General features: G+C 38.3%; 2 protein-coding genes across 2 annotated transcripts in view; one reads left to right on the forward strand and one right to left on the reverse strand.

Moving 5' to 3' along the window:
• Positions 1–3,171, reverse strand: part of cyp17a2 (cytochrome P450, family 17, subfamily A, polypeptide 2) — a 13,578-nt gene extending 10,407 nt beyond the window's left edge. The window contains exons 1-3 of the mRNA XM_081386794.1: positions 2,855–3,171; positions 1,691–1,829; positions 766–995 (exon numbers count right to left, since the gene is read on the reverse strand). Coding sequence (XP_081242920.1) covers positions 766–995; positions 1,691–1,829; positions 2,855–3,169 — 684 coding nt within the window. The 5' untranslated portion in view covers positions 3,170–3,171. The remainder of the gene's footprint in view (positions 1–765; positions 996–1,690; positions 1,830–2,854) is intronic.
• An 18,513-nt stretch (positions 3,172–21,684) lies between these two features.
• On the forward strand, positions 21,685–23,292 carry egr4 (early growth response 4; the record flags this gene model as incomplete). Its single annotated transcript, XM_081386585.1, has 2 exons — positions 21,685–21,781; positions 22,271–23,292. The coding sequence occupies 2 exons, from the start codon at positions 21,685–21,687 to the stop codon at positions 23,290–23,292; spliced, it is 1,119 nt and encodes a 372-aa protein (XP_081242711.1).
• Between the last annotated feature and the right edge of the window lie 4,095 nt (positions 23,293–27,387).

The following is a 27,387-nucleotide window of genomic DNA, read 5'->3' on the forward strand; positions in this document are numbered from 1 at the left end:
TACTTAATGTAAAGTTAACGAAAGTTATCGTCGTGAGGATTGTAAAGTTTAAAGCAGATGACTTAATAAATGTCAGTCGACCGGGAAGATTTTAAATCAGTTTTGTACATTTTATTTTTCAGGATTTTTTGATGAATAGAAAGTTCAAAAGAACAGCATTAATCTGAAATAGAATATTTTGTAACATTATAAATGTCTTCACTGTCACTTTTGATCAATTTAATTCATCCTTGATGAATAAAAGTATTGATTTATTTTATTTCTTTCCCCAAAAAATAAAATATAAATTCTTACTGACCCCAAACAAACAAACGTATGAAATGTTACAAAAGCTTTCTATATCAGATAAATGATGTTCTTTTGAACTTTCCATTCATCAAAGAATCCTGAAATAAACATGTAAATAACTGTTTCAACACTGATAATAATCATAAATGTTTCTTGATCATCAAATCATCATATTAGAGTGATTTGTGAAGGATCATGTGACACTGAAGACTGGAGTAATGATGCTGAACATTCAGCTTTGATCACAGGAATAAATTATATATTAAAATAGAAAACAGTTATTTTAAATCGTCATAATATTTTACAATATTACTGTGTTTTTTTTGTGTTTTTTTAATCTTGGCCTTTAATTTTAGCCCTGGTGAGCACCAGAGACTTCTTTTAAAAACATTAAAATCTTACCGATCCCAAACGTTTGACTGGTAGTGTACAACACACACATGATATTGTAACACGGTAGTGTAACTGGACACACACTCTGAGCCAGGGAAAGATGTCGACGAGTCCTCCTCTGGCGATGGTCTGCACGATCCCGTCGTTATAATCCATGACCTTCAGGAGTTCGGGATCGTTCGGCCGATACGAGGAGCTGAACACCAGTCGACAGATGACGTTAGTGACGGCCCGCATCAGGACCGGACTCAGATCTGAACTCTGACCCCTGAGGGAGCCGAGCTCCTCACACAGACTGTCTGCGGCCTCTTGAACTGACACACACACACACACACACACACAATCAAGTCAAGTCTCATACTGCCTTTATCCTGATTTCATTTTTACAGTAACGACAATCAGCACTGAGAATATCTGCTATAAAGATTACAGTGATGAGAATGTGTTTAAATGCCAAAAATCTTAGTTTTCGACATGCAAAATATTTGGTTTAAGGGTTTAAAATTCCAGAAATTGTTTGATATATACGAATATGAACAGACTTCCAAGTCAAGTATAACAAATAAGGGATTCAGAGGGAGGTTTCATGTTTGACTAGTGATGTGCTTCTTTTATTTACTTGTTTTGAATAATCCCTGTAATGTTGGGGACATTTCATTTAATATTCAACAATATATTATTGATCTCCTGCATTAACACTATTATATGAGAACTGAACTGATCTGGATGAAGACATCACCGTTTACTCCAGAGAGGCTATATATATATATATATATATAAATGAACTAAATTAATAACTTTTTTACAACAAAAATGAACCATCACTGAACTGACTGAAGCTGGACTGTGACACTATTCTCTTCTGGAAACACACTCTGTTGCATTATTTTCCTGTTATCTCTGTAAAGCTGCTTTTAAACACTGTATTGTAAAAAGTGCTGTATAAATAAATGTGACTTGACTTGAAATGCCTAAAAAAGCCAGAACTTATGGCGAGTGTAAAGTTCACCGATGGTCTGTAGTTTACTGGATCCCTCTCCGAACAGTGTGAACGAGGAGTGAACCAGTCGCCGGTGGTTCTTCCACAGCGGACTGTAGTCGGCAAACGCAATATCCTTCCCACCCTGAGTCAACAGATCTGTGGTAACCTTGACAACCACACACACACACACACACACACACACAGATTAGAAACTACAGGAAAGTCAAGAGCCGCTGCTTTAAACCGAACTATTTAAAAACAAATGTTGATCAATGTGAAAATGTTACAGGGTAAATTCACTAACACAGACACAGGTCATACTTCACCCGAGAGCCCAAAATATATATGGTTATAAAATAATGCATATTAATATATAGTATACATTACACATGTATCTACAAAATATCTACAGTTTCTACATGCCAAATGTAATTCACATTAGAGTTTGGTTGAAAACGGGTTTAAATGTCATGAATTTTAGTGTCATAATAAAACATATTTAAGTTTTCTACATGTAAAAATTTTAATTTTAATATTTCTACATTATGACACATAATTCATGACATTTAAACCAATTTTCAACCAGATTGTATTATACAAACTGTATTATACCATGTGAATTATATTTTGCATGTAGAAAATATAGATATTTTCTCATTACGGCACTAAAACCTACATTTTCAACATGCAACATTTTTTTCACTTTACAGTTTTTTTTTTTAATGTCATGAATTATAGTGTCATAAAAACAATTTCTACATGCAAAATTTAATTCACATTACAATTCGGTTGAAAATGTTTTTAAATATGAATTTTAGTGTCATAATGAAAAAAATATCTACATTTTCTACATGTAAATTTTATTACACTACAATTTTTTTGAAAATGTGTTTAAATGTCATGAATTTTAATTTTATAATGCAAAAAATATCTACAATTTCTACACGTAAAATTTATTTCACATTACAGTTTGGTTGAATTTTTTTTAAATGTCATGATTTATAGTGTCATGATGCTAAAAAAAGACATTTTCTACATGCAAAATGTAATTTCTTATTCTTTTCTTTTGGTTTAGGAGTGAAATCAGTCTTTTAAATGTCAGTTTTAAATGACATTCTCTTAAATGAAAAGCTATTAAGTGTATAAACACACACACACATTATTCCATAACTCCTGTCGTCCTCTACTCACCATTTTGGGCCGTCCAGCGAACTCTTTCCCGCGCTGCAGCAGCACCTCTCGCACCAGACTGGCCTCGCTCACCACCAGCGTGAAGTGCGGGCCGGCGTACAGGCCGAACAGGGGGCCGTACCTGCGGGACAGGTGTGTGAGGAGCAGGTGAGGGGGCAGGGTCGAGCGCAAGTGCAGGAGACTCCCTAAAACCGGCACTCGGGGCAGACACGGCAGCGACACGCCGGCCTGGGAGGACCTCAGCCGTCCCAGCATGCATTTCACCAGCACCAGCAGCAGCACAGCAGCGCAGCAACACACCGTCCCTGAACACATGATGACACGAGGAGCCGAGACTCGACGCAGGCTCATATAAACGCTCGCGTGGAGCATCACCTTGGTTTGGGGTCGGAGGTCACACACACCCTGACGCCGTTTGACCAATCACAGAGCAGCTTTGCTAGAATCACTTCTGCTGGATATCTATATAGATTTAATGCATGACAAATAGTTCATCTAAACACTTGACAGAGCCTGAATAACATCCACAAAATACTTGGAGAATACTTTAAGAATACTTGTTAGAAATATTACAGTGAATATTTGGTTAAAGCCTTGTTTTTAAGCCAATATTCATAATTGTCGTCTCTCTTTCTGGTCTAAAAAAGCATTACCTTCCTTCAATCAATCCAGATGCACTTTTGTTTCAATATGTTTTTTGTTTGGTTGGTTTGGTTTTTGTGTTTAACAGAGTATAATGTAAAACTGTACAGAATAAATAAATAAATAAATAAATAAATCAGATATCAGTTTAAATTTAATTTAATTATAAAAACAATAATAATAATTCAATTAGTAAATTTAAAGTAAAACTGTTGTAGCAAATTAGCTTTGGCTGTATAGACTGAAATAAGAAAAATAAAATACAGATTTCAACATTTAATTAAACTAAAAAAAAATGAATTAATTGAATTTAATAAAATTAGTCAATTTAAAGTATATCTGAATATACTTAAATTAAAAACAATATAAATACTGGTTTCACAATTTAATTTCATTTAATATTATAAAAATAAATTCAACTAATTATATTTGTAAAAATAAGGTACAACTATAGACTAAAATAAAAAAAACAAGATACAGGTTCACCGTCAAAACAAAACAATAAAATAAAATAACTTTCAGAGTATCAACAGAAGCAAGAAAACTGAAAAAGAAAAAGCACTACCCATTGATGTGGTAAACTGTTTCTCTGTGTGGGCTGAGAGTGTGTGTGTGTGTGTGTGTGTGTGTGTGTGTGTGTGTGTCGGCCTCGAGAGATCCAAGGTCTGGCGTCAGTATAAACACACGAGTGTTTACTTCAGCGTTTGTCCTTGAATCTGTGAAAGGACAGAGAAGAAAAAGACATTTCTATCATCCATCAGCACTGATACACACACACACACACACACACACACACACACACACACACACGCACACACACACACGCACGTATACATTTATATACACATACATTCATATATGCATTTATATTCATGCAGACACACACAGATTGAGCAGATGCACTGACTCACTGAGTGATCACATATATTAAAATCATAACCGTGAATAATAAACCTCTACTAACGAATGTGTGTGTGTGTGTGTGTGTGTGTGCTACAGACATGAGCTGGACAGCCACTGTAAATGCACTGACATCCACACAATCTATTCTATATTCTATATAATCTAATATTTCCCTCAAAAAATATAAACAGAAGTAATTGTCTCTCACTTTCTCATATTTCTCTGCATGTTCCTGTTTCTCATGAAGACTCAGAGAAGTGCAGAGACTTAATCAGAATTATTTAGTAATTTGTGTCAATCTCACTTAGTCAATCAAGGACACACACTCTCTCTCTCTCACACACACACACACACACACGACAGAATAAAAGCATGAGCTGTATATATACCCGGCTGTGCTGCTCCTGTGTGGGAGGAGTGAAGCTCGAGTCTCTCTCTCCGTCTTACACACACACACACACACTCCCTCAGGCTTCATCATCAGTGTTTCTCAGCTGAACTCTGCACACACACTCCAGTGCTCGGAGAAAACACTGAACGCGTCTGAAAGCGTTCTCATACACACTCATACAGCACAGCAGGGGCGATTCTAGGATTTTCATTTTAGGGGGCTCAGCCCCCAACGAGGGTATGATTTAAAAAAATAAAATAAAATTAGTTTATGGTCTAATGCTCATTATTAACTAGTTTCATTCATTCATCCAGTAACATGCATATGGAAGGGTTTTATAATCACAGAGGTCCCGAATGTGAGGTATTCAGGGGGGTTTGGGGGCATGCTCCCCCGAGAAAATTTTGATTTCTCTGATCTATATATGTGCATTTTAAGATGTTTTGAAGGCCAACAAAATTGGATAACAACAGCTTTAAAACCATGTGCGGGCAGCTGTTTATTTTTCTCACCTCATCAGCATCACACTCTTTTTCTCTTTGTTTTTCTCTTGCTCCGTCTCTTCCCCTCCTAAAGCTGAGCTTTGACTGATATAGGCTTTTCATTTTTGTCTGTCAGTGAAGAAAGTAAACATAGGGTCAACTGATAGGTTGATTTATGAATCATTTTCTCAGACAAAGCTATCAGGAAAGCTAGGTAACTAAGTTTATTACAATATGTACAGATTCATTATTGATCTAGGCCTAATATATGGCCGTAGACAGGGCTTTATAATCAAAGAGGTCATAAATTTGAAGTTGTTATGGGGTTAAACATTTTTATTTCTCTGATATGTACATTTCAAGACGTTTGAAGGCCAAAAAAGGATAAGAAATAGATTTAAAACCTGCTCTCTCCTCATCTCTCCATTACTGTCTTTATCTCTCAGTCTCCTGATCTGGCCTTGTCTCTTCCCCTCCTAAAGCAAGCTGAACTTTTTTAATTTACTGAAGGCTACAAATTGTATTATATTAATTCTCAACATGTACACATGCATTATTAATCTTGTGCCTATGAAAACGGCTTTGTTAATGTTTCTTGTCCCCTCACAATGACATAATTACACGTTATATAGGCCTATTTTCAGCTCAAAATGGCGAAATTAGACAAAAGTTTATTAGTTTTCTAATTATTTTTGTCATTCGTTTAACATTTATGACCTAAAAAACTGTCAAATATAAAATGTTTAGTTTAGCTACTTATTCTTAATCTTAACTCGCACTTGACCGTAAACTGAAGCGTCAGTCATGCTGCTAAAATTCGCGCTCGGATGAGAAACCGAACCGTCCCGTGTTGCTCTGTCTCAATGCTCTAGTAACATTACATTATGTAAACTGCAATGCATTTATGACAAAGAACTGCACCGATGCAGATGTAATATCATAGCAATCCATCAATAAATGCACTCACGACACACACCTTGTACTCTGATGTTCGCTCTGCTCGGCGCCACAGCAGATTGAAAAATTTTTTAGGGGGGCTGGGCAGAAGTTTAGGCTGAAGCCCCCCTAAAAAGGGCCTAGTGACGCCCCTGCAGCACTATGGGGCGCCGTTTGTAAAGCGGCTCACGCTGAAAATAACAGCAACATTTTGTCACATTTAGCTTCAAACAATGTTTAAAAAACTGGTATGAATTTTTGACGGTCACTTTTTACCACATTTACAACAATATTTGTCAACTTAGAGATATTTTAAATAGTTAAATCTAAATATTAAATGTTACACCTAAATGTTAAATGTTAAATCTAAATGCTAAATCTAAATCTAAATGCTAAATCTAAATCTAAATGTTAAATCTAAATCTAAATGTTAAATATAAATGTTAAATCTAAATATTAAATCTAAATCTAAATGTTAAATCTAAATGTTAAATGTTAAATCTAAATCTAAATGTTAAATCTAAATATTAAATCTAAATCTAAATGTTAAATCTAAATGTTAAATCTAAATGTTAAATCTAAATCTAAATCTAAATGCTGAATCTAAATCTAAATGTTAAATCTAAATGTTAAATCTAAATCTAAATCTAAATGTTGAATCTAAATCTAAATGTTAAATCTAAATCTAAATGTTGAATCTAAATGTTTGGGGTGAAACTAAATGGCCCTGTCCCAAATGGCACACTCCGGACTTGTGGACTTCCTCAGAGTCCACACTTTGGTGACGTCATGTAGTGCAGACCTATAGGGCCCTTGGCGCGAGTCCACGAGGGCGCATTGAGAGGTATTTTTGGGACAGAGGCCCTGTCCCAAATGGCGCACTTCATGCGGACTTTCGGTCTCGTGGACTTGAATTGCGCGTGCTCGCTAAGTCTACGAGTCCGTAGCGTAGACTGTCCCATTCAGCATTTTACCGCTCTGAAGTGTGCTCAGCAGCGCCCCCTTTGTACCCTTGAAGCGGTCTTCCGCGAAGCCCGCATAGAAGCAGGCTTCACGCACTTTAACTACCCAGGAATCCTTGCGAAAGGCCAATCAGACAACGGATGGGAGGAGATTCCACTCACGGATAATTGTTGACATGGCTGAGAAGAAAATATTACAGTTTTTATGACCTAAATGTACATTTTACCAGTTGTTCCCTACAGTTTATACAAACATTATGGTCATCGACCAGTGGTTGATGTCTCAAACATAATAATAGTGCGTTGAATAATACGATCACATTATGATTCATTAAATAAATAGAACCGAATATCAGGGCTTAACTGAGTCATATGTAAACATAGTATGAATATTGAAACCTGTAAATTCATCTGAAACTCATGCACATTTTCATTATGTTTTAAAATTGCAATCTTAGTTCAAATGTAACATTATGTATTATTATGTACAACTGTATACATCATTTAAATAAGCATGATGAATCTATTGTCTAATGCCCAGGTGATATGCACAATATCAAAATATAGAACTGTAAAATTAGGCTGTGTAGTGGACGTGGAGATGAGACGCCGGAGCGCAAAAAATGTGATTTCTCCTGTCCAACAACAACCAGACCTGTAATATTTCTGTCAGTAAGGTTATTTTTCACTCTGATGTCTCTGAAAATAAAAAGCTAGATGATATATTAAACTTTTTCTGTACGATGGGTAAATATCATATTCACAAAGCAATATACCTTAAATTCAAACCTAGTTGCAAATTTTTTGCTTATGATTTACAGTTATTCTTCACTTCAAAAAATCCCCTCCAATAAAAGAGCTTCGAAAATATCCTGTATTATAGAACAAGTTTTATATAAATTGTAAAAATATTTTATTTACTGTTATTATTTACTTTCATTTTCTCTGTATCCCCACATGTTCATGTTCATTGTTTTGTATTATTTCCATTGTAATGATTTATATTGTAATGCAAAAAAACAAAAAAAAAACAAAAAAAAAAAAACAGGCCGTTATTTCCGGCATGACGATCGAGTCTGTCCCAAAAATACCTCTCAATGCGCCCTCGTGGACTCGCGCCAAGGGCCCTATAGGTCTGCACTACATGACGTCACCAAAGTGTGGACTCTGAGGAAGTCCACAAGTCCGGAGTGTGCCATTTGGGACAGGGCCATTTAGTTTCACCCCAAACATTTAGATTCAACATTTAGATTTAGATTTAACATTTAGATTTAGATTCAACATTTAGATTTAGATTTAGATTTAACATTTAGATTTAACATTTAGATTTAGATTCAACATTTAGATTTAGATTTAGATTTAACATTTAGATTTAACATTTAGATTTAACATTTAGATTTAGATTTAATATTTAGATTTAACATTTAGATTTAGATTTAACATTTAACATTTAGATTTAACATTTAGATTTAGATTTAATATTTAGATTTAACATTTAGATTTAGATTTAACATTTAACATTTAGATTTAACATTTAGATTTAGATTTAATATTTAGATTTAACATTTAGATTTATATTTATATTTAACATTTAGATTTAGATTTAACATTTAGATTTAGATTTAGCATTTAGATTTAGATTTAGCATTTAGATGTAACATTTAACATTTAGGTGTAACATTTAATATTTAGATTTAACTATTTAAAATATCTCTAAGTTGACAAATATTGTTGTAAATGTGGTAAAAAGTGACCGTCAAAAATTCATACCAGTTTTTTAAACATTGTTTGAAGCTAAATGTGACAAAATGTTGCTGTTATTTTCAGCGTGAGCCGCTTTACAAACGGCGCCCCATACAGCACAGCCTGCACAAATCAACCTTTACACACACACACACACACACACACACACACACACACACACAAACGTGTCTGAAAGCGTTCTCATACACACTCATACAGCACAGCCTGCACAAATCAACCTACACACACACACACACACACACACACACACGTCTGAAAGCGTTCTCATACACACTCATACAGCACAGCCTGTTCAGATCAACCTTTACACACACACACTTCATTCGCAAATCTACACTGCGTGATTTTTTTTTATCGCAGAATGCAACTATATGATCGCCCAGCTCTTTACACGTCACAAACATAAAGCTTTTACCATGTCTTACCTTCGCGATTCGGAGACCCCCCTCCCCCTTATCTAATCTCAAAGTTCGCTCTAATAGTCTATTTATGAACACATTAATGACCGAAAACTAAACCAGCATTCATTCTTCATCCCTCAGCTAAAATGAAGTGTAACTAAAACCGCCAGTAGGTGGCGGCAAATCATCGTCTTAACGAGTCATTGAATCAATCACTCAAGTGAATCGGTTAAAACGGCTGATTGATTCAGGGACAAAGCAGAAGTGAGTGAATCGTTGAGTCATTCATTAGAACGATTCGTTCAAAAAACGCAGATTCATTCAGTGGGAAACTGAAACTGTGTTGCTGATATTTAATCAATATCACATTTGCAAACTTTTGCTGTGATATTGCTTATAAATATTAAAAACAAGAACTTGTATTGAGACTTTTTTTTGTACCATGTCTTAGTTTTTGGAAGCAGTTTTATTAGTTTTGGTGTCATTTTTTCGTCAAGGTTTTTTTTTGGTATTTATATTTAAAGGAAAGTAAAGAAAAGAAAAATGGTCTTTTATTTAAAGGAAAAAAATAATTACAGGATTATAAGAACGGTAAAAGAAGAATTATAGTTATGAAGGATTCAATTGAAACTTTTTGCAAGTATATATATTTTTAAATATGCACACATTCTCTTTATACATGTCTAACATATCAGAAAAGCACAATGTTTGCAGGTTCTGTCAGTCATTGAACATTTCTATAATGAAATTGTTAAATAGTCAAATATTAAATGTTTAACAATTCTGAACAGTTAGCCCCGCCTTCTTTGATCTGATTGGCCAGCATCTCAATCATTTTGACACTGAAAAGCGCTGATGAGGACTAGCCTAAAAATGTAACTTTATTTTTAAAAAACTTGTTGTCATAATAGGGTGCATTAGTGCCACCCCCTTTTTCAGAGGCGCTGGTTTCGAAAGTCTTTTTTCCATTAATTTTTCCCATGAATCCCATGAAGCATTGCGAACAACATAATCGAATTAAAAATGATGGAGAAATAATTATAAAACTACTTATTTTAAAAAATGTGATTATACAAACAACATATTTTACGTTTATTGCAAAATATGCATATAAATACAAATATTTCAGTATTACGACTAGATTACGTCATTCGCAGTGATTCATGGGAGTGGGCGGGGCTAAAGAGCTCTTTTGCCGCGGTGTGCTTGTTTTGAGTTTCTGATTGGTGGAATTTTCTGTACAGCATCGTGGCTAATGTAGTTTTCAACACGAACTGCACTGGTAAACACGGTAATTTTAAAAATAAGTTGAAATAATGCAGACTCACAAAAGCGTAACAAAAGCGTATGCCAACCATCGATTAACAACCACCATTTGGAAGCATTAATTTTCAGAGTATATCATTTTACAGTGTTTTTCTGCATTTTTTACATGGCACATTCTTCCTCATGGATGTTTGTTCATGCATTACTGTCACTCACAAGGGCTTCTCGCTCACCCCCAGCTGAGCGCGTGCCCGCGTCTGCAGATCTCGCGGGGGCGACCGTGTATTTTTGGCGGGAATGCCTCGCGTTTGACAGCTGCCGGTGTTGTACCGAAATCCGACTCCCCGGACAAATCGCACTCCCCTTCGCGTGCACGCGCAAGCGAGTTTAAATGCACTTCCTTGCCATATATCCGTTTATCGATCGATTTTTCACACAACAAGCACCCAGATCCTGCATGGAAGCTTTGTCTACACTTAAATAAATTAACAGAAAGTGAAAGATGCAAAAAAACAAACACACAAAAAAAAAAAAAAAAAAAAAAAAAAAAAACATGGCAGATCGATTCAAACTATAAACTTCGACGGGTAAGGAATAAAGCTCCAGCTATCAAAACAAAACTGTTAATTTCACTTAATTTAACTGAACTTATCGTTTGTGTGTTAAACATGCTGTGGTTCATAGTAAAATATTGTATTACTCTCCCCATTGCACATGAATGTCATTAAAAATAATAATATTTAACCTTTTTTTCACAAAGATAGGCTTTAAGAGTTCATCAAATACATATTGTAGATATATGAGGCAAATACCTCTCTTTTTGTTTGTTTGTTTTTTGCTTAATAGCGTCTTAAAATAGAAATAAAACAAATTATTAGTGATAATTGACACTTAAAGCTAAGAATGTAAAGAAACCTTAAAGATTTTTTAATAGTTATTTTCCAGCACATTAGGGCCCCAAAAAGCATTATTTATTTTATTCATTCTTTCAATTTTACATCTTACATATAGCTTATGGATATACAATTAAAATAGCTGGAGCAATTGCTTTGCGGTCAGGTGCCCTTTTTTAAAATAAAAAAAAACTGCTAAAAAACAAGATGGGTTTAGCAGGGGGAGTCGGATTTTTACAGCATTAAAATACGGACTGGTGAAATCACACTCCCCTCTCCAGCACAGGTGTATAAGGTCATAGGGCCCTATTTTAACGATCTGAAACGCAAGTGTAAAAGCGCAAGTAACTTTGTGGGCGGGTCTTGGCGCTGTTGCTATTTTCCCGGCGGGATAAATGACTCTTGCGCCAGGCGCAAATCTAAAATGGGTTGGTCTGAAGTAGCTTCATTATTCATAGGTGTGGTTTGGGCGTAACGTGAAATAAACCAATCAGAGCGTCATCTCACATTCCCTTTAAGAGCAGGCGCACTTGTTCTAAAGCGGATTCCTATTATAACGGCGGATTTGCCAGGCGCGCGCGAGTAGCGGTTCACAGCCAAGGAGAGCAACACTCTCGTCAGGGACATTGGGGATGGAGAAACCCACCCAAATTAACTTCGGTTAAAAAGGCGTATGATAATTTGGCTAAATGTGTAAGCTAGATGGATGCTTTTATAATAAATTGTCTATCTATCTATCTATCTATCTATCTATCTATCTATCTATCTATCTATCTATCGTAATAATGTATTTTAATGTATGATTTGCAAAAATGAAAACTCCTGCTTCTGTGTAGATGAGAGAATCAAAGTGCATTCGCGTTGTGCACACGCTACATTGATTATGGCCAAGCATGCGCCTTTAAAATAGCTTATGAATAACATGCGCAACGCGCCACTGACTTTAAACTATTTTTTCCTGGTTAGTGGCGCAATTGTTTTCTAAACCTGCAAAATAGCATGAAGGAACGTTTGCGCCAGAACACGCCTCCTTTTTTGCGCTGAACCGCCCAGGGAGCGCAAGTTCATTCCCCAGTTTAGCGACGTGCTTCTGTGGAGGGAAAAACGCGCTTTGCGCGGGTGCAAAATAGGAATGAAACATGCGTCGGTGTACAAAGTCAATTGCGCTGGGTGCAAGATAGGGCCCATAGACTCACCACACTACTGCCCCTGTCCAGAGTCGGCGCCAGGGCTGATCTACTGGAGGGGCATTGGGTCATCGGCGGGGGGGCACTGACGTTTGACAAATATTTTGACGCAGTGGCGACATCATAGTCCAACACAGCACAAATGCTATATAAAACTAAACACGTTTATTATAATTATTATTATTATTATTACAATTACATGGCTTGGTTGAATTCTAATATATAACGCGGTCTGTTATTTCTTGATAACAGCCGCTGCTAAGTATAACGTTAACACACCATTGCCATGAAAAACAGAGCGTTGCTATGGACGCAGGACTTAACCGTAGAGACGGAACGGATTATTTTCTTTAGCGGAAGCAATACAATAGTTTTTAAATAAATAAACTCCTTTTTAAATCAATATTTTGTGTCAAATTATTGATTTATTTTGTTGGTAGCCATGTAATACAACCGCCTCGCTCTACATGATCCCTTACATATCTTCTTACAGGCAGCCAAGTATACACAAATGCAGATATTACTACACATTAATTGCGCAGATATTAACATAAATAAATACATAATCTCTGTATTACATACATACTACATTACATACATAGTCTCCAATACCATCTCTGCTGTTCTTCTTCGTGCAAATTTTTTTATTCCCCAAACTACTTCAGAGGACACTAACGTTAACAACTCGCTGGCAGACAAGACAGACCAGCTTTTGATATGAAACAAAGTCTCATTTGGTAATTTCAAACACTTCAACTTTCAAATTTGGTAATTTTTTAAAGAAAAGTAAACAATACCGTTTTGTGGCTCTTGAATGTGTCGGACAGATCGCTGTAGAGCCTCAGTTAAAGCTGCTCGTGAACCAACCATCTCTACCTTATAGTTAATTTATATTTATAGCATCAAATAAACATGAATGAATATAAAAAGGAATGTTGTTTTGACCATGGAAAGACGTTTGTTGCCTAGTGCCTACCCTCCGTTTTTCAAGTTCAAATCCTCATGTTAATCTACTATGATTGGTCAGATCGCCTGTCAAACAAACTGCTGTTTGAATACACCAAACACTGATCCCTAAAACTACCCGTCATTGTAACCTTAACCAATGAAATAAGCTGCAGGGCGGGATTTCTGCTTAACTGGTTTGCGCCCAGTGGGATTTTTTAAAAATATTTTTATAGAAAGATTAAAAATACGGGAGAAATTCGGGGAAATATTTAAACGGGATGATAGCGGGATAGTAAGGTAAAATACGGGAGAATCCCGGGAAAAACGGGAGGGTTGACAGGTATGGGTAGGAGGGGCATCAATAACCGCTAGGGGGGGCACGGCCCTCGAATGCCCCACCACAGCGCCGACGCTGCCCCTGTCACATCTTGGTTTAGTGATTGTGTGGTGACAAAAGCATTTGATTGTAACTGCTTTTTTGCGCAGTGTGTTTTTTCCCGTCTTGCTCAACCCAAAAAATATCTATCATAATACTAATATAATAAATATAATATTTATCATAAAACCAATTTCCAAGTAAAACCGTATTTTTTAATTATTATTAAGTTATGTTTATTATATTAATATATTAATATAATAGATCATAAAACTAATTTCTAAGTAAAACTATATACATATATTGTAATTTTTATTAAATTATTATATTATATGAATTATTAAAATATTTTAAAATAAAAAATACATTGGATATTAAAAAATATAATCATAAAATTATTAAATACATTTTATTTGGATGTAGTAACATGTACAGTATACACTCACACAAAATGAGTTACAATCAACTGATTTCACCAGTCTGTATTTTAATGCTGAGAAAATCCGACTCCCCCTGGAAAACCTATCTTAATGCATCCATCCATCCATCCATCCATCCATCCATCTTCTTTCGCTTATCTGGGGCTGGGTCGCGGAGGCAGCAGTCTAAGCAGAGATGCCCAGACTTCCCTCTCCCTAGACACTTCCTCCAGCTCTTCCGGGGGGACACCGAGGCGTTCCCAGGCTAGCCGGGAGACATCTCCAGTGTGTCCTAGGTCTTCCCCGGGGTCTCCTCCCAGTGGGACGCGCCCGGAACACCTTCCCGGGAAGGCGTCCAGGAGGCATCCGGAACAGATGCCCGAGCCACCTCAACTGACCCCTCTCGATGTGGAGGAGCAGCGACTCCACTCTGAGCTCCTCCCGAGTGACCGAGATTCTCACCCTATCTCTAAGGGATCGCCCAGCCACCCTGCGGAGAAAGCTCATTTCGGCCGCTTGTATCCGGGATCTTGTCCTTTCGGTCATGACCCACAGCTCATGACCATAGGTGAGAGTAGGAACGTAGATTGACCGGTAAATCGAGAGCTTCGCCTTGTGGCTCAGCTCTTCACCAAGACAGACCGGTACATCGACCGCATTACTGCAGAAGCTGCACCGATCCGCCTGTCAATCTCCCGTTCCATCCTTCCCTCACTCGTGAACAAGACCCCAAGATACTTAAACTCCTCCACTTGAGGCAGGAACTCTCCACCAACCTGAAGTGGGAAAGCCACCCTTTTCCGACTGAGGACCATGGCCTCGGATTTGGAGGTGCTGATTCTCATCCCAGCCGCTTCACACTCAGCTGCAAACCATCCCAGTGCATGCTGAAGGTCCTGGATTGATGAGGCCAACACAACAACATCATCCGCAAAGAGCAGAGATGAAATCGTGTGGTCCCCAAACCTGCCCCCCTCCGGCCCCTGGCTGTGCCTAGAAATTCTGTCCATAAAAATTATGAACAGAACCGGCGACAAAGGGCAGCCCTGCGGGAGTCCAACATGGACTGGGAACAAGTCTGACTTACTGCCGGCAATGCGAACCAAGCTCTTGCTTCGGTCGTACAGGGACCAGACAGCCCTTAGCAAAGGACCCCGGACCCCATACTCCCAGAGCACCCTCCACAGGACGCCGCGAGGGACACAGTCGAATGCCTTCTCCAAATCCACAAAGCACATGTGGACTGGTTGGGCAAACTCCCATGAACCCTCCAGCACCCTGTAGAGGGTATAGAGCTGGTCCAGTGTTCCACGGCCCGGACGAAAACCACACTGTTCCTCCTGAATCCGAGGTTCTACTATCGGCCGTATTCTCCTCTCCAGTACCCTGGCATAGACTTTCTCATGGAGGCTGAGAAGTGTGATCCCCCTGTAGTTGGAGCACACCCTCCGGTCCCCCTTCTTAAAAAGAGGGACCACCACCCCGATCTGCCATCCCAGAGGCACTGTCCCCGACCGCCATGCGATGCTGCAGAGGCGTGTCAGCCAAGACAGTCCCACAACATCCAGAGACTTGAGGTACTCAGGGACGGATCTCATCCACCCCCGGTGCCTTGCCACTGAGGAGTTTCTTGACTACCTCGGTGACTTCAGCTTGGGTGATGGACGAGTCCACCTCTGAACAAACTGTAACTAGCACAGAAGTCCAATAACTGAACACCGCTCGGGTTCAGATCAGGGGGGCCGTTCCTCCCAATCACGCCCCTTCAGGTGTCACTGTCCCTGCCCACGTGTGCATTGAAGTCCCCCAGTAGAACGATGGAGTCCCCAGTTAGAGCACTTTCCAGCACCCCTCCCAGAGACCCCAAGAAGGCTGGGTACTCTGCACTGCCGTTTGGCCCGTAGGCACACACGACAGTGAGAGACCTATCCCCGACCTGAAGGCGCAGGGAAACGACCCTCTCACGAAATCGTGTTGGCACCAAACCACCAAATTTCATGGTGATATCTATTATTTTAAAATTTTACCCTATTCACCTGTAGTGTCTCGCCTTAATGAAGTTACAATCAAATGCTTTTGTCACCACACAATCACTAAACCAAGATGTGACAGGGGCAGTAGTGTGGTGAGTCTATGACCTTATACACCTGTGCTGGAGAGGGGAGTGTGATTTCACCAGTCCATATTTTAATGCTGTGAAAATCCGACTCCCCCTGGAAAACCCATCTTAATGAAGTTACAATCAAATGCTTTTGTCACCACACAATCACTAAACCAAGATGTGACAGGGGCAGTAGTGTGGTGAGTCTATGACCTTATACACCTGTGCTGGAGAGGGGAGTGTGATTTCACCAGTCCGTATTTTAATGCTGTGAAAATCCGACTCCCCCTGCTAAACCCATCTTGTTTTTTAGCAGTTTTTTTTTTTTTTTTTTTAAAGGGCACCTGACCGCAAAGCAATTGCTCCAGCTATTTTAATTGTATATCCATAAGCTATGTAAGATGTAAAATTGAAAGAATGAATACAATAAATAATGCTTTTTAGGGCCCTAATGTGCTGGAAAATAACTATTAAAAAAATGTCTAAGGTTTCTTTACATTCTTAGCTTTAACCCTTTCACGCATAGTGGTCACTACAGTGGACAGCTATTCAAAAAATAATTTTCTTGAATTTGCACGGGTTTTTATGGCAAAGTTGCACATCAGCCTCTTCATTGGACCCTGGTGCATCATCCTATACATTGCAATCAAGTGGCAAGCCGTTGTGTTTCGATTTTTTCCCCCTCCAAATCAAGATGGCCAAGGGTCAGTCAGACATGCCAAGTTGCTCCGGAATATCCACCCATTCCTACTATCCTAGGAGACTCTTGTAGGTAAAAAAAATATTGCAGCATCAAGCAATATCTAATGAGTCATATCACAGTAAAATTTTCCAGGTTTTGATTTTAGATTGAGAGAAAACTCTGCTTAATCACATGCCCACTGTAGTGGACGTCATGCATCAATTGCTATATTTCAGCTACAATTCACAATTATAATGTGAATATTGTTTTTGAAACTTAAAACTTAAAAAAATTAATCTGCAGTGACTTTTTTTACTGTAAATAAATGTATTTGTATTATTAGAATGTAATTTGCATTGACATCGAAAAAAGTCATGTGATTACGTAATGTATGGCACTTGTAATGCATTACTTTACTTGTTAGATCAAAAAGTAATCTGATTTCGTGATGCACGTTATTGTAATGTTTTTTTTACTCATAACATCAAAAAGTAATCTGATTATGTAATGCATGTTACTTGTAATGCGTTTCCTTACTCATAACATCAAAAATTAATCTGATTATGTAATGCGCGTTATTGTAATGTTTCTTTACTCATAACATCAAAAAGTAATCTTATTATGTAATGCATGTTACTTGTAATGCGTTTCTTTACTCATAACATCAAAAAGTAATCTTATTACGTAATGCATGTTACTTGTAATGCGTTTCTTTACTCGTTACATCAAAAAGTAATCTGATTAGGTAATGCACATTACATGTAGTTAATTACTTGTTAGATCAAAAAGTAATCTGATTAGGTAATGCATGTTACAATACATTACTCGTAACATAAAAAACAAATCTGATTACATAATGCATGTTACTTTTAACACATTACTTTACTTGTAACATCAAAAAAGTAATCTGAATAAGTTATGCATGTTACTTGTAATGTGTTTCCCCCAACACTGATCATTTCAGATGAGATTGAAAAAACGTATCGCTAGGTTTTCTCAGAGGAGGGCTATGATAGAAATGTGCATGTCCATCTTGAACATAATCAGAATTATCAGCTAATAAGGGTAAATCTCCATACTCTGGTGCACTGGAGGGAGCATCTGAGTGGTTTCCACAGTTGTACCTTGACAGGCTGTAGAAAATTCTGATGGAATCACGTCCTCATGTTCTGATATCAAAGATACGCGAAGTGCAACTTGTATGAAGTTGTATGAAGCCTTTGCAATATTTTGCATTTATATTTTTTGTATATATCTTATAGTTTTCACATGATTTAATATAATTGTATTGATTAGTTTGTTAAATTCACATACTTTATCTGTTTGATTATTGTCTTATATTTAATACAGTATATCTTCAGTTTAAACCATAACCGCATGCTGTCCACTAAAGTGGACATCTGAAGATCTCTTTGAAAAATTTGTAAAAAAAATAAAAATAAAAATCAAATCTTGTTTTCCATGCCCTAAGAGCAATAAAAACACAGGAAAAAAAATAATTTGTTTTATTTCTATTTTAAGACGCAATTAAGCAAAAAACAAACAAACAAAAAGACAGGCATTTGCCTCATATATCTACAATATGTATTTGATGAACTCTTAAAGCCTATCTTCGTGAAAAAAGGTTAAATATTATTATTTTTAATGACATTCATGTGCAATGGGGAGAGTAATACAATATTTTACTATGAACCACAGCATGTTTAACACACAAACGATAAGTTCAGTTAAATTAAGTGAAATTAACAGTTTTGTTTTGATAGCTGGAGCTTTATTCCTTACCCGTCGAAGTTTATAGTTTGAATCGATCTGCCATGTTTTTTTTTGGTTTTTTTTTTGCATCTTTTATCCACACTAGTTCACTTTCTGTTAATTTATTTAAGTGTAGACAAAGCTTCCATGCAGGATCTGGGTGCTTGTTGTGTGAAAAATCGATCGATAAACGGATATATGGCAAGGAAGTGCATTTAAACTCGCTTGCGCGTGCACGCGAAGGGGAGTGCGATTTGTCCGGGGAGTCGGATTTCGGTACAACACCGGTACCGGGAACGGGCTGCCCCGGAGCTCTCCCACGCCTCGACGATTCAGCGCTCTGTAACGATAGAAATGTCACCAAAAAATTGATGAATCACGTGCGACAAGCAGTCACAGACGCCTCGCGGGTCTCCTTTATAGACCATGTTTGGTCTCGGTTTCCGGAAACAGAAGCATGCCTGTAGTTCTTATTATACATATGATAATGTGTTCACACCTGAATATATATAAAGGTAAATTAGTCCAGTTTTTGACAGTCATTTTGATGACAACATGCATGCATATATTTATAGGCCTATAAGCTATGCTGTATATATATGTCTTTATGTGTATATATATATATATATATATATATATATATATATATATATATATATATACAGTACATATAGGCTATATATGTATAGCTTATAGGCCTATAAATATATGCATGCATGTTGTCATCAAAATGACTGTCAAAAACTGGACTAATTTACCTGAACTTACCCTATAATAGTTTTTTTTTTAAACATACTTTACATACTCACTTGATAATATTTGAAATCCTATTTGAAAAAGTTGTTTGAGAAATCACTCTAGAATAAAACAAATAAATCCAATGACTTTTGACATTAGATTCTCTTTCATGAGTCTCTTACAAACTGTCTGGATTTGTTTCACCTTTTGTAAAGTGCATTCATTGCATATAGAAGAATAAAGCTTGCATATAATATTAGGTCAGGTGATTTTGAACGAATGAAAACTAATAGGTTAATTTCAAGTTTACAGTATTTATTATTATTACTTTTTTTTTTTTTTTTTACATATACAGAAAGTCTTCATAGGTGTACTGCCAAAAAAAATATTCTTGGTCAGTATCATTATCATTCCTCCCACTAAACACCTTACAAAATGAATCCATTTGTTTCTTATTTCACAGCAGTGTTGTATATTAGCATGAAACGGGCATCCAGAACTCCACCTGAGTCTCACAATCTAATTCACGAAATCTCCATGGGTGCTGAAGGCTGTTATCAAAGAGCGCCAAAGCAACTTTATGACTCATATTTGAAAACATGGTCACAGATGCAGCTGCAGTCCAAATATGCGCCACGGCTCATTAGATGCTCTGGAGAAATGAAGCATTACATAACACATGATAAAATGAGGCACAACTCAACAATTCAGCAGAGATTTTTAATCTTAGGCACGCTTTTACCGTATATGATCTCACACCGTTTGCATTCATGCAGTGTTTATGTAACGTGAACTCCTTCTGGCGATATGAACGTGCACAAACATAATAAAGCACATCTCTGAGTGTCTGTTCGATTTAGCATGTCATTTAGATGCATCCAGCAATGCATTGCACACGGGAAAGCTGTATGCATGTGTGTATGCAGAACTATCGCTGTCCGCGGTGCTGAACCGATGCATAAACCGCAAAATGTCGCTAGATTGTCGCTGTCCGCGGTGCTGAACTGCTGTATAAACCGCGAAATGTCGCTGTCCGCGGTGCTGAATCGATGCATAAACCGCAAAATATCGCTAGATTGTCGCTGTCCGTGGTGCTGAACCGATGCATAAATCGCAAAATGACGGCAAAATGTCGCTGTCCGCGGTGCTGAACTGATGCATAAAACCACAAAATGTCGCTAGATTGTCGCTGTCCGCGGTGCTGAACTGATACATAACCCGCAAACTGTCGCTGTCCGTGGTGCTGAACCGATGCATAATGGAATCAGCTTCCCTTTACAAAGCATCAGCCCGCGGCATTAAGAAAAGGGAACAAAGTTGATGCAGATCAACAGTTAGGAGCAACCCCATTGGGACTGATTGGTATAGTTCCAAAACAAAACATACAGTTTTCCTGTAACAAATCACTCTGAATGCATGCAACTGAGCCTTGTTTGTCGTTATAGGTCTGTTATCTCCGCATTGCTCGCTGTTTTCATTGTTTTACTGTCTCTATTATCGCTCATCTCATCGTTTGAACCCATCAGATCGTCTGTCAAAAGTCACCCGGGGCTCTTTCAGTCTGACACTGTTCCATTGCGAACATAATGGCCGCCTGTCATTCACAAACGCGCCTCATTTTTTCCGCAATGGTCTTCAGGAAAGTCTCTGCTACGTCACGCCCCTGTGCCCATTTTCGGAGGGGAACCCCGTCACATCCTCTGGCCATATTTGGGCAAGAGCCGTCCAAAGTCTGTACACGGCGGGGAATCCTCCTGCTGACGTAGATGAGCGGTGGGCGGGGCCTCGGTCGAGCCGAACAGTATAAAAGGGGGATGAGGAATTCCAGTAAAACGAATCGACGGAGAGCAGAACCTGAAGGAAGCCAAACGAGCTCTTACTGCAACAAGAAAAAGGGAATCCCAAAGCATTATCTTGAAGGATTGCCTTATTATTCCCACGACATTCCTTGTGGATTTTTTTTTTGCTTCGTATTCAAATCGACATTATGCTGAACACGGTGGACTTTAGCGCTTTGGATCTGCTTTGCGCTCAAACGTTTCCTATGGAGGAACAATCTTCCCCTCAGAATCAACCTGATGCTGGTGAGTACATAATACATCATTTTTATACAAGCCTGACTTAATGCAATGCAATGCACGATATTGTACAATTAGATGCAATGCACACCAATATACCTCTTAAAAATAAAGGTTCTTTATTGGCATCGATGGTTGAACCATTAACATCCATAGAATCTTTCCATTCCACAAAAGGTTCTTTATTGGCATCGATGGTTCCATAAAAAACCTTCAAAATCCATGGAATCTTTCCATTCCACAAAAGGTTCTTTAGATTTTTAAAATGTTCTTTACACCAAGAACTGATCACTGAACCAAAATGGTTCTTCTATCTATGGCATCGCTGCAAAAACCTTTATTTTTAAGAGTGTACATTGTAAAATGACATGCAATGCACAAAAGATGAAGAACATTCTGAAACCTAAGAATCAATCATTAGACATCATGAGTTAAGATGTGCTGATGCAGTGAGTCAACATTATGTAACGCATCCCTCTCCTCTTTCTCTCGCAGCTCTCGGTCTGTTGAAGCCTAAAGCAGAGCCGATGGACGCCGGTTTTCCCGACTGTTCCAGCGACGGGTTCCCTCCGTCTCCGCAGATCTACACCGGCAGCTTCTACACGGAGACCGGCCCCTACAGCGCGGACGCGCTCCTCAACATCCTCACGGAGATCGTCGGCATCTCCACAGCTCCCGATAACTTCTCGGGAATGTCTCGTGGGAGCGCGCTCTCACGCCAGGAGTCGCTGTTATCCACCGGGAGCTCGTTGGGATCACCGGAATCACTCTGCAACGACTCGTCGGATGAGTTCGCGGACGTGAGTGCGCAACAGTTCACGATTAAGAGCGAGTTTGGGAGCAGTTGCAACGGCGGGGATCTTTTCGATGGCTTCGTTACTTCTCACGAGCCTTCGGACCTGGACGACATCATTGACCTGCTCTCTCCGCTGGGTCCCGAGACGGACTCGATTTTGGACACGTGGATCAAGCAAGAGCCCTTGGAGCAAGCAAGCGCGCTTAACTTTTCACCGAACTTCCAGATTCCCGCAACAGCAGCAACTTCCCATGAAAACAGCCTTTATAGGAGCATCGCGTTCCCAGGATTCGGCTGCGCAACGACCGCGCTCGCCGACGCGCTGGACTCGCTTCTCTCCACCAACACGCTCGCGCAAAGAAGCAAACCGCGCGCCAGGAAAGGCGCGCCCCGCGAGAAGCCATTCTCCTGCCCGATTGAGAACTGCGAGCGTCGCTTTTCCCGCTCCGACGAACTCAATCGCCACGTGCGCATTCACACCGGACACAAGCCCTTCCAGTGCCGCGTGTGCCTGCGTTGCTTCAGCCGCAGCGACCATCTCACCACTCACATGCGCACGCACACCGGAGAGAAGCCGTTCTCCTGCGACGTGTGCGGGCGTCGCTTCGCTCGCAGCGACGAGAGGAAGCGGCACGGTCGCGTGCATCTCAAACAACGCGAGAGGATGCAGCAGAAAACTGAGCTTCTCGCCGCGTGCCCGTTCGAGCTCCAGTGCGCGTGAGCGCCAGTTCCCTCTCAATCGGTTCTGCCCGTTCTGTGAAGTTTATGGCTCGAGCGCAACGCGGTTCAATGCAAGAGACGCTGAGCTGGAGGAGGACGCGTCTGAAGCGGAGCGAGCGTCACACGCGATGTGTTGTTGATGATGATGATGCGTGAGCCTGGCATGCGGATGAATGAACGCTTCTAAACACTCATTTACTGTCTGCAAAGCCAGACGCGTTTCAGCACTTCCGTCGGTGGACAGCAACACACACTCTCAGTTTAACGCACAAACGCGAGATGGAAATGTCGGAGAAGGCTGATGACTCGAACCTCATGTTGTTTATGAAATATGCATGTCTTGATGTAAACGTGCACTTGTGTTACCCTGCTGTGGCATGCAACACGTGATGTCCGATTTAACTTGTATTTTGATACATCACTTTATAAAGCACACGAGAAGAGCTCTATATATTTGTACGTTATTGATTGTAATTTTTGTATCGTCGATTTTCAAGAGAGTATAGAAAAAAAATCTATCTTATAGGTTTTCATAAGTGATTGTATTCCACTTTCGACAGTAGAATGTGTTCGGTTGGTTCTTGGGAACCTGATGCGCTAACTATAGAGTATTTATCTAAAACTTCAACATCGTAGTTGAGTTGCAGTAGCACACTGAGATGTGCAGAATCACTTCCGGTTTCTTCTGGAATCGCTGTTGTTGTCTATTTGCCTTTGAAAACTGTTCTCGTGCAATGAAACGCTGTTAAATGCCTTGTGGATATTTGAGGCTACTGAATGTTTCAAATAAAACTTTATTTATTGACATTACTTGAATGGTTGTGTTTATGGTGATATCTTACCTAAAACTAAACACACATCAGAAAACTAAAGTCTGGACACACACACACACACACACACACACACACACTCATTATATATTAGTGCTACTTTACACATTTTACAATACTCTGTAACATCTAATTTAATTGGTTTTATTAATCAAGTGAAAAATATATTATTTAGTATTGCTGGATTAACCCAAGTAGGCTAATTTTTACCAACAAAATAACATTTAATGGGTTAAATCAAGAAAAAAAAATGATAGAAATATGATCAAAACTATGAAATATTAAGCATGTCCAAACTTTTGGTGTATAAGCCAAACATAATATAACAAAACAGTATATAAATCAACAAAACAATGAATTTCATTTTTTACACAAGGAAAAATATAAATATAACCTACTAGTATATTAAAAAAAATAAAACTTCATTACTTTACACAATTCATTACATAATTGTTTTTATATTGTACTTTTCCTTTATTGTATTTAGGATTCAAATTTCATAGTTATATATATATATATTGTACTTTTCCTATATTGTAGTGATGAATCAGATAATATGGTTAAAAAATCACACAGACAATTAAATAAATACATTAATTAATTAAGTTTTTCATTTGTCTGTAAAAAATATTGAAGAATCGTTTTTATATGGTACTTTTCCTATATTTTAGCAATTAAACAATTCAATGGATTCAAATTTCATACAGGAAATAAAACAAAACAAAAAACGAATGAAGGAAGGAATAAATAAAGTAAGCTCGTCATTAATGTAAAATATTGTAAAATTAAGTTGTTTTTATATTGCACATTTCCTATATCGTATATAGGATTCGTATTCCATACAGGTAATAAAATAAACGTAAAAAAATGGAATACAGACAATAGATAAATCAAGTTTTTTAATATTAGAAATAAATAACTTTAATATTTTTTATATTGTACTTTTCCTATATTTTAACGGTGACACTTTACAATGAGGTTCAATAGCTAACATTAGTTAACTAATAATTAACTAATAATGAACTGCACTTATACAGCATTTATTAATCTTTGTTGATGTTAATTTCAACATTTACTAATACTTTATTAAAATCTTGTTAACATTAGTTAATGCACTGTGAACTAACATGAACAAACAATGAACAGCTTTATTAACTAACGTTAACAAAGATGAACAAATACAGTAACAAATGGATTGCTCAAGTTAGTTCATGTTGTTCATACATTAACTAATGTTAACTAATGGACCTTATTGTAAAGTGTTACCATTTTAGCAATTAAACAATTCACTTTGTTGTTTTTATATTAAACGCATACTGTGAAATAACAGCGCATTTCGAACAAACCCAATCGTTCCAGATTCAGAGCTTCAGCACCACGAGTCATGTGGCCAGCTCCGCGCGCGCACAGGCGCGTGCCCGACGCTCGTGTGCACACAGATGCGTTTTCTTACCTCTTTTCTTACGGTCCTCCAGTGGTGACGTCAAAGGCTGCTCGTGCACGGACGGTCTCGATGAGTTTTGCGGGTCTGTGGAAGACAAGAGTCCAGACAGAGTGAAAGCACGGACGCGTCGGATGAGCCTCGGAACCGAGGAACCGGAGAACCGGAGAACCGGTGGGTTTTACTGACGGGGTCGGTGAGCATGAAAACTCATACTGACATGATTGATGCTGCACATGCATGTGAATAACAGGCTGAGCTCGCGCTGCATGCTTATGGATGATGCACGTGAAGTTACTGGGCTGGGTCGCGTGCATGATTCACACTCACACACATCAGACAGATTCCGATGCAAGACGAGGTGATGAAGAGATGATGACCAAATTCATTCACTTTCTATGGCGCCTGTCTATTTTTCCTTACATTATAATCGCGATGATAAAACAACATAAACCTTAAATGAGAAATAAATTGGCTCTTTAGGCTGAAGAGTGTGCATTTTCATGATTGATGTGCACATGCATATTTCTAGACTGTATTTCATAATCACGGTGTTAATGGAGCTAGACTCGGACAGCTTTGTCTTCATCATACTCATGCGGAACTAATGCGGAGCGCGCGCACAGAGTCATGCATGAATTCCGATACGTCACTTAGAATCTTTCACACACACACAGACACGCGCGCGCGCGAGCGCGCAGAATTCACTTCATGAACCGGTTGAACTTATGTTGAAAATATAATTTACATCGATATGACATCAATAATTCTTCATTAGTCAAACTTTTAAATGGTAGTGTTTATTGAAACCCATTATAGCATTCTGGGAATAAAGTGTTCCACACACACACACTCACACACACTTACAGAGAGATGGAGAGACAATTACTGCATACCTGATATCCTAGTAGACACATAATTAGATAGTAAAAGAACAAACATCAAAGAGAGGGTGATGCAAGACAATGAAATATATATGTGGCGATGTTGCTATATAGTGCGACACGATTTATTTAAACAATTGTGAGACATACCTTGAACAAATACATACCCTAAAACAACACAAGGGTACCAGTGGCCGTCCAGGGACTCTAAACATGATCAAAATAGAAAAAACACTTTATTCTTACTGTGCATTGGTAACATGACGTAACATTAGTTTAACAAGTGTAGATGTAGCATGAGTGTAACGAGTATAGATGTAGCATGAGTGTAATGAGTGTAGATGTAGCATGAGTGTAATGAGTGTAGATGTAGCATGAGTGTAATGAGTGTAGATGTAGCATGAGTGTAATGAGTATAGATGTAACATGTGTGTAATGAGTGTAGATGTAGCATGAGTGTAACGAGTATAGATGTAACATGTGTGTAATGAGTGTAGATGTAGCATGAGTGTAACGAGTATAGATGTAGCATGAGTGTAATGAGTGTAGATGTAGCATGAGTGTAATGAGTGTAGATGTAGCATGAGTGTAACGAGTATAGATGTAACATGTGTGTAATGAGTGTAGATGTAGCATGAGTGTAACGAGTATAGATGTAGCATGAGTGTAATGAGTGTAGATGTAGCATGAGTGTAATGAGTGTAGATGTAGCATGAGTGTAATGAGTGTAGATGTAGCATGAGTGTAATGAGTGTAGATGTAGCATGAGTGTAATGAGTGTAGATGTAGCATGAGTGTAATGAGTGTAGATGTAACATGAGTGTAATGAGTGTAGATGTAGCATGTGTGTAATGAGTGTAGATGTAGCATGTGTGTAACGAGTATAGATGTAGCATGAGTGTAATGAGTGTAGATGTAGCATGAGTGTAAGTAGATGTAGC

This window comes from Scardinius erythrophthalmus, assembly GCF_964197995.2.
Source record: "Scardinius erythrophthalmus genome assembly, chromosome: 15".
In the NCBI taxonomy this organism is placed as follows: Eukaryota; Metazoa; Chordata; class Actinopteri; order Cypriniformes; family Leuciscidae; genus Scardinius; species Scardinius erythrophthalmus.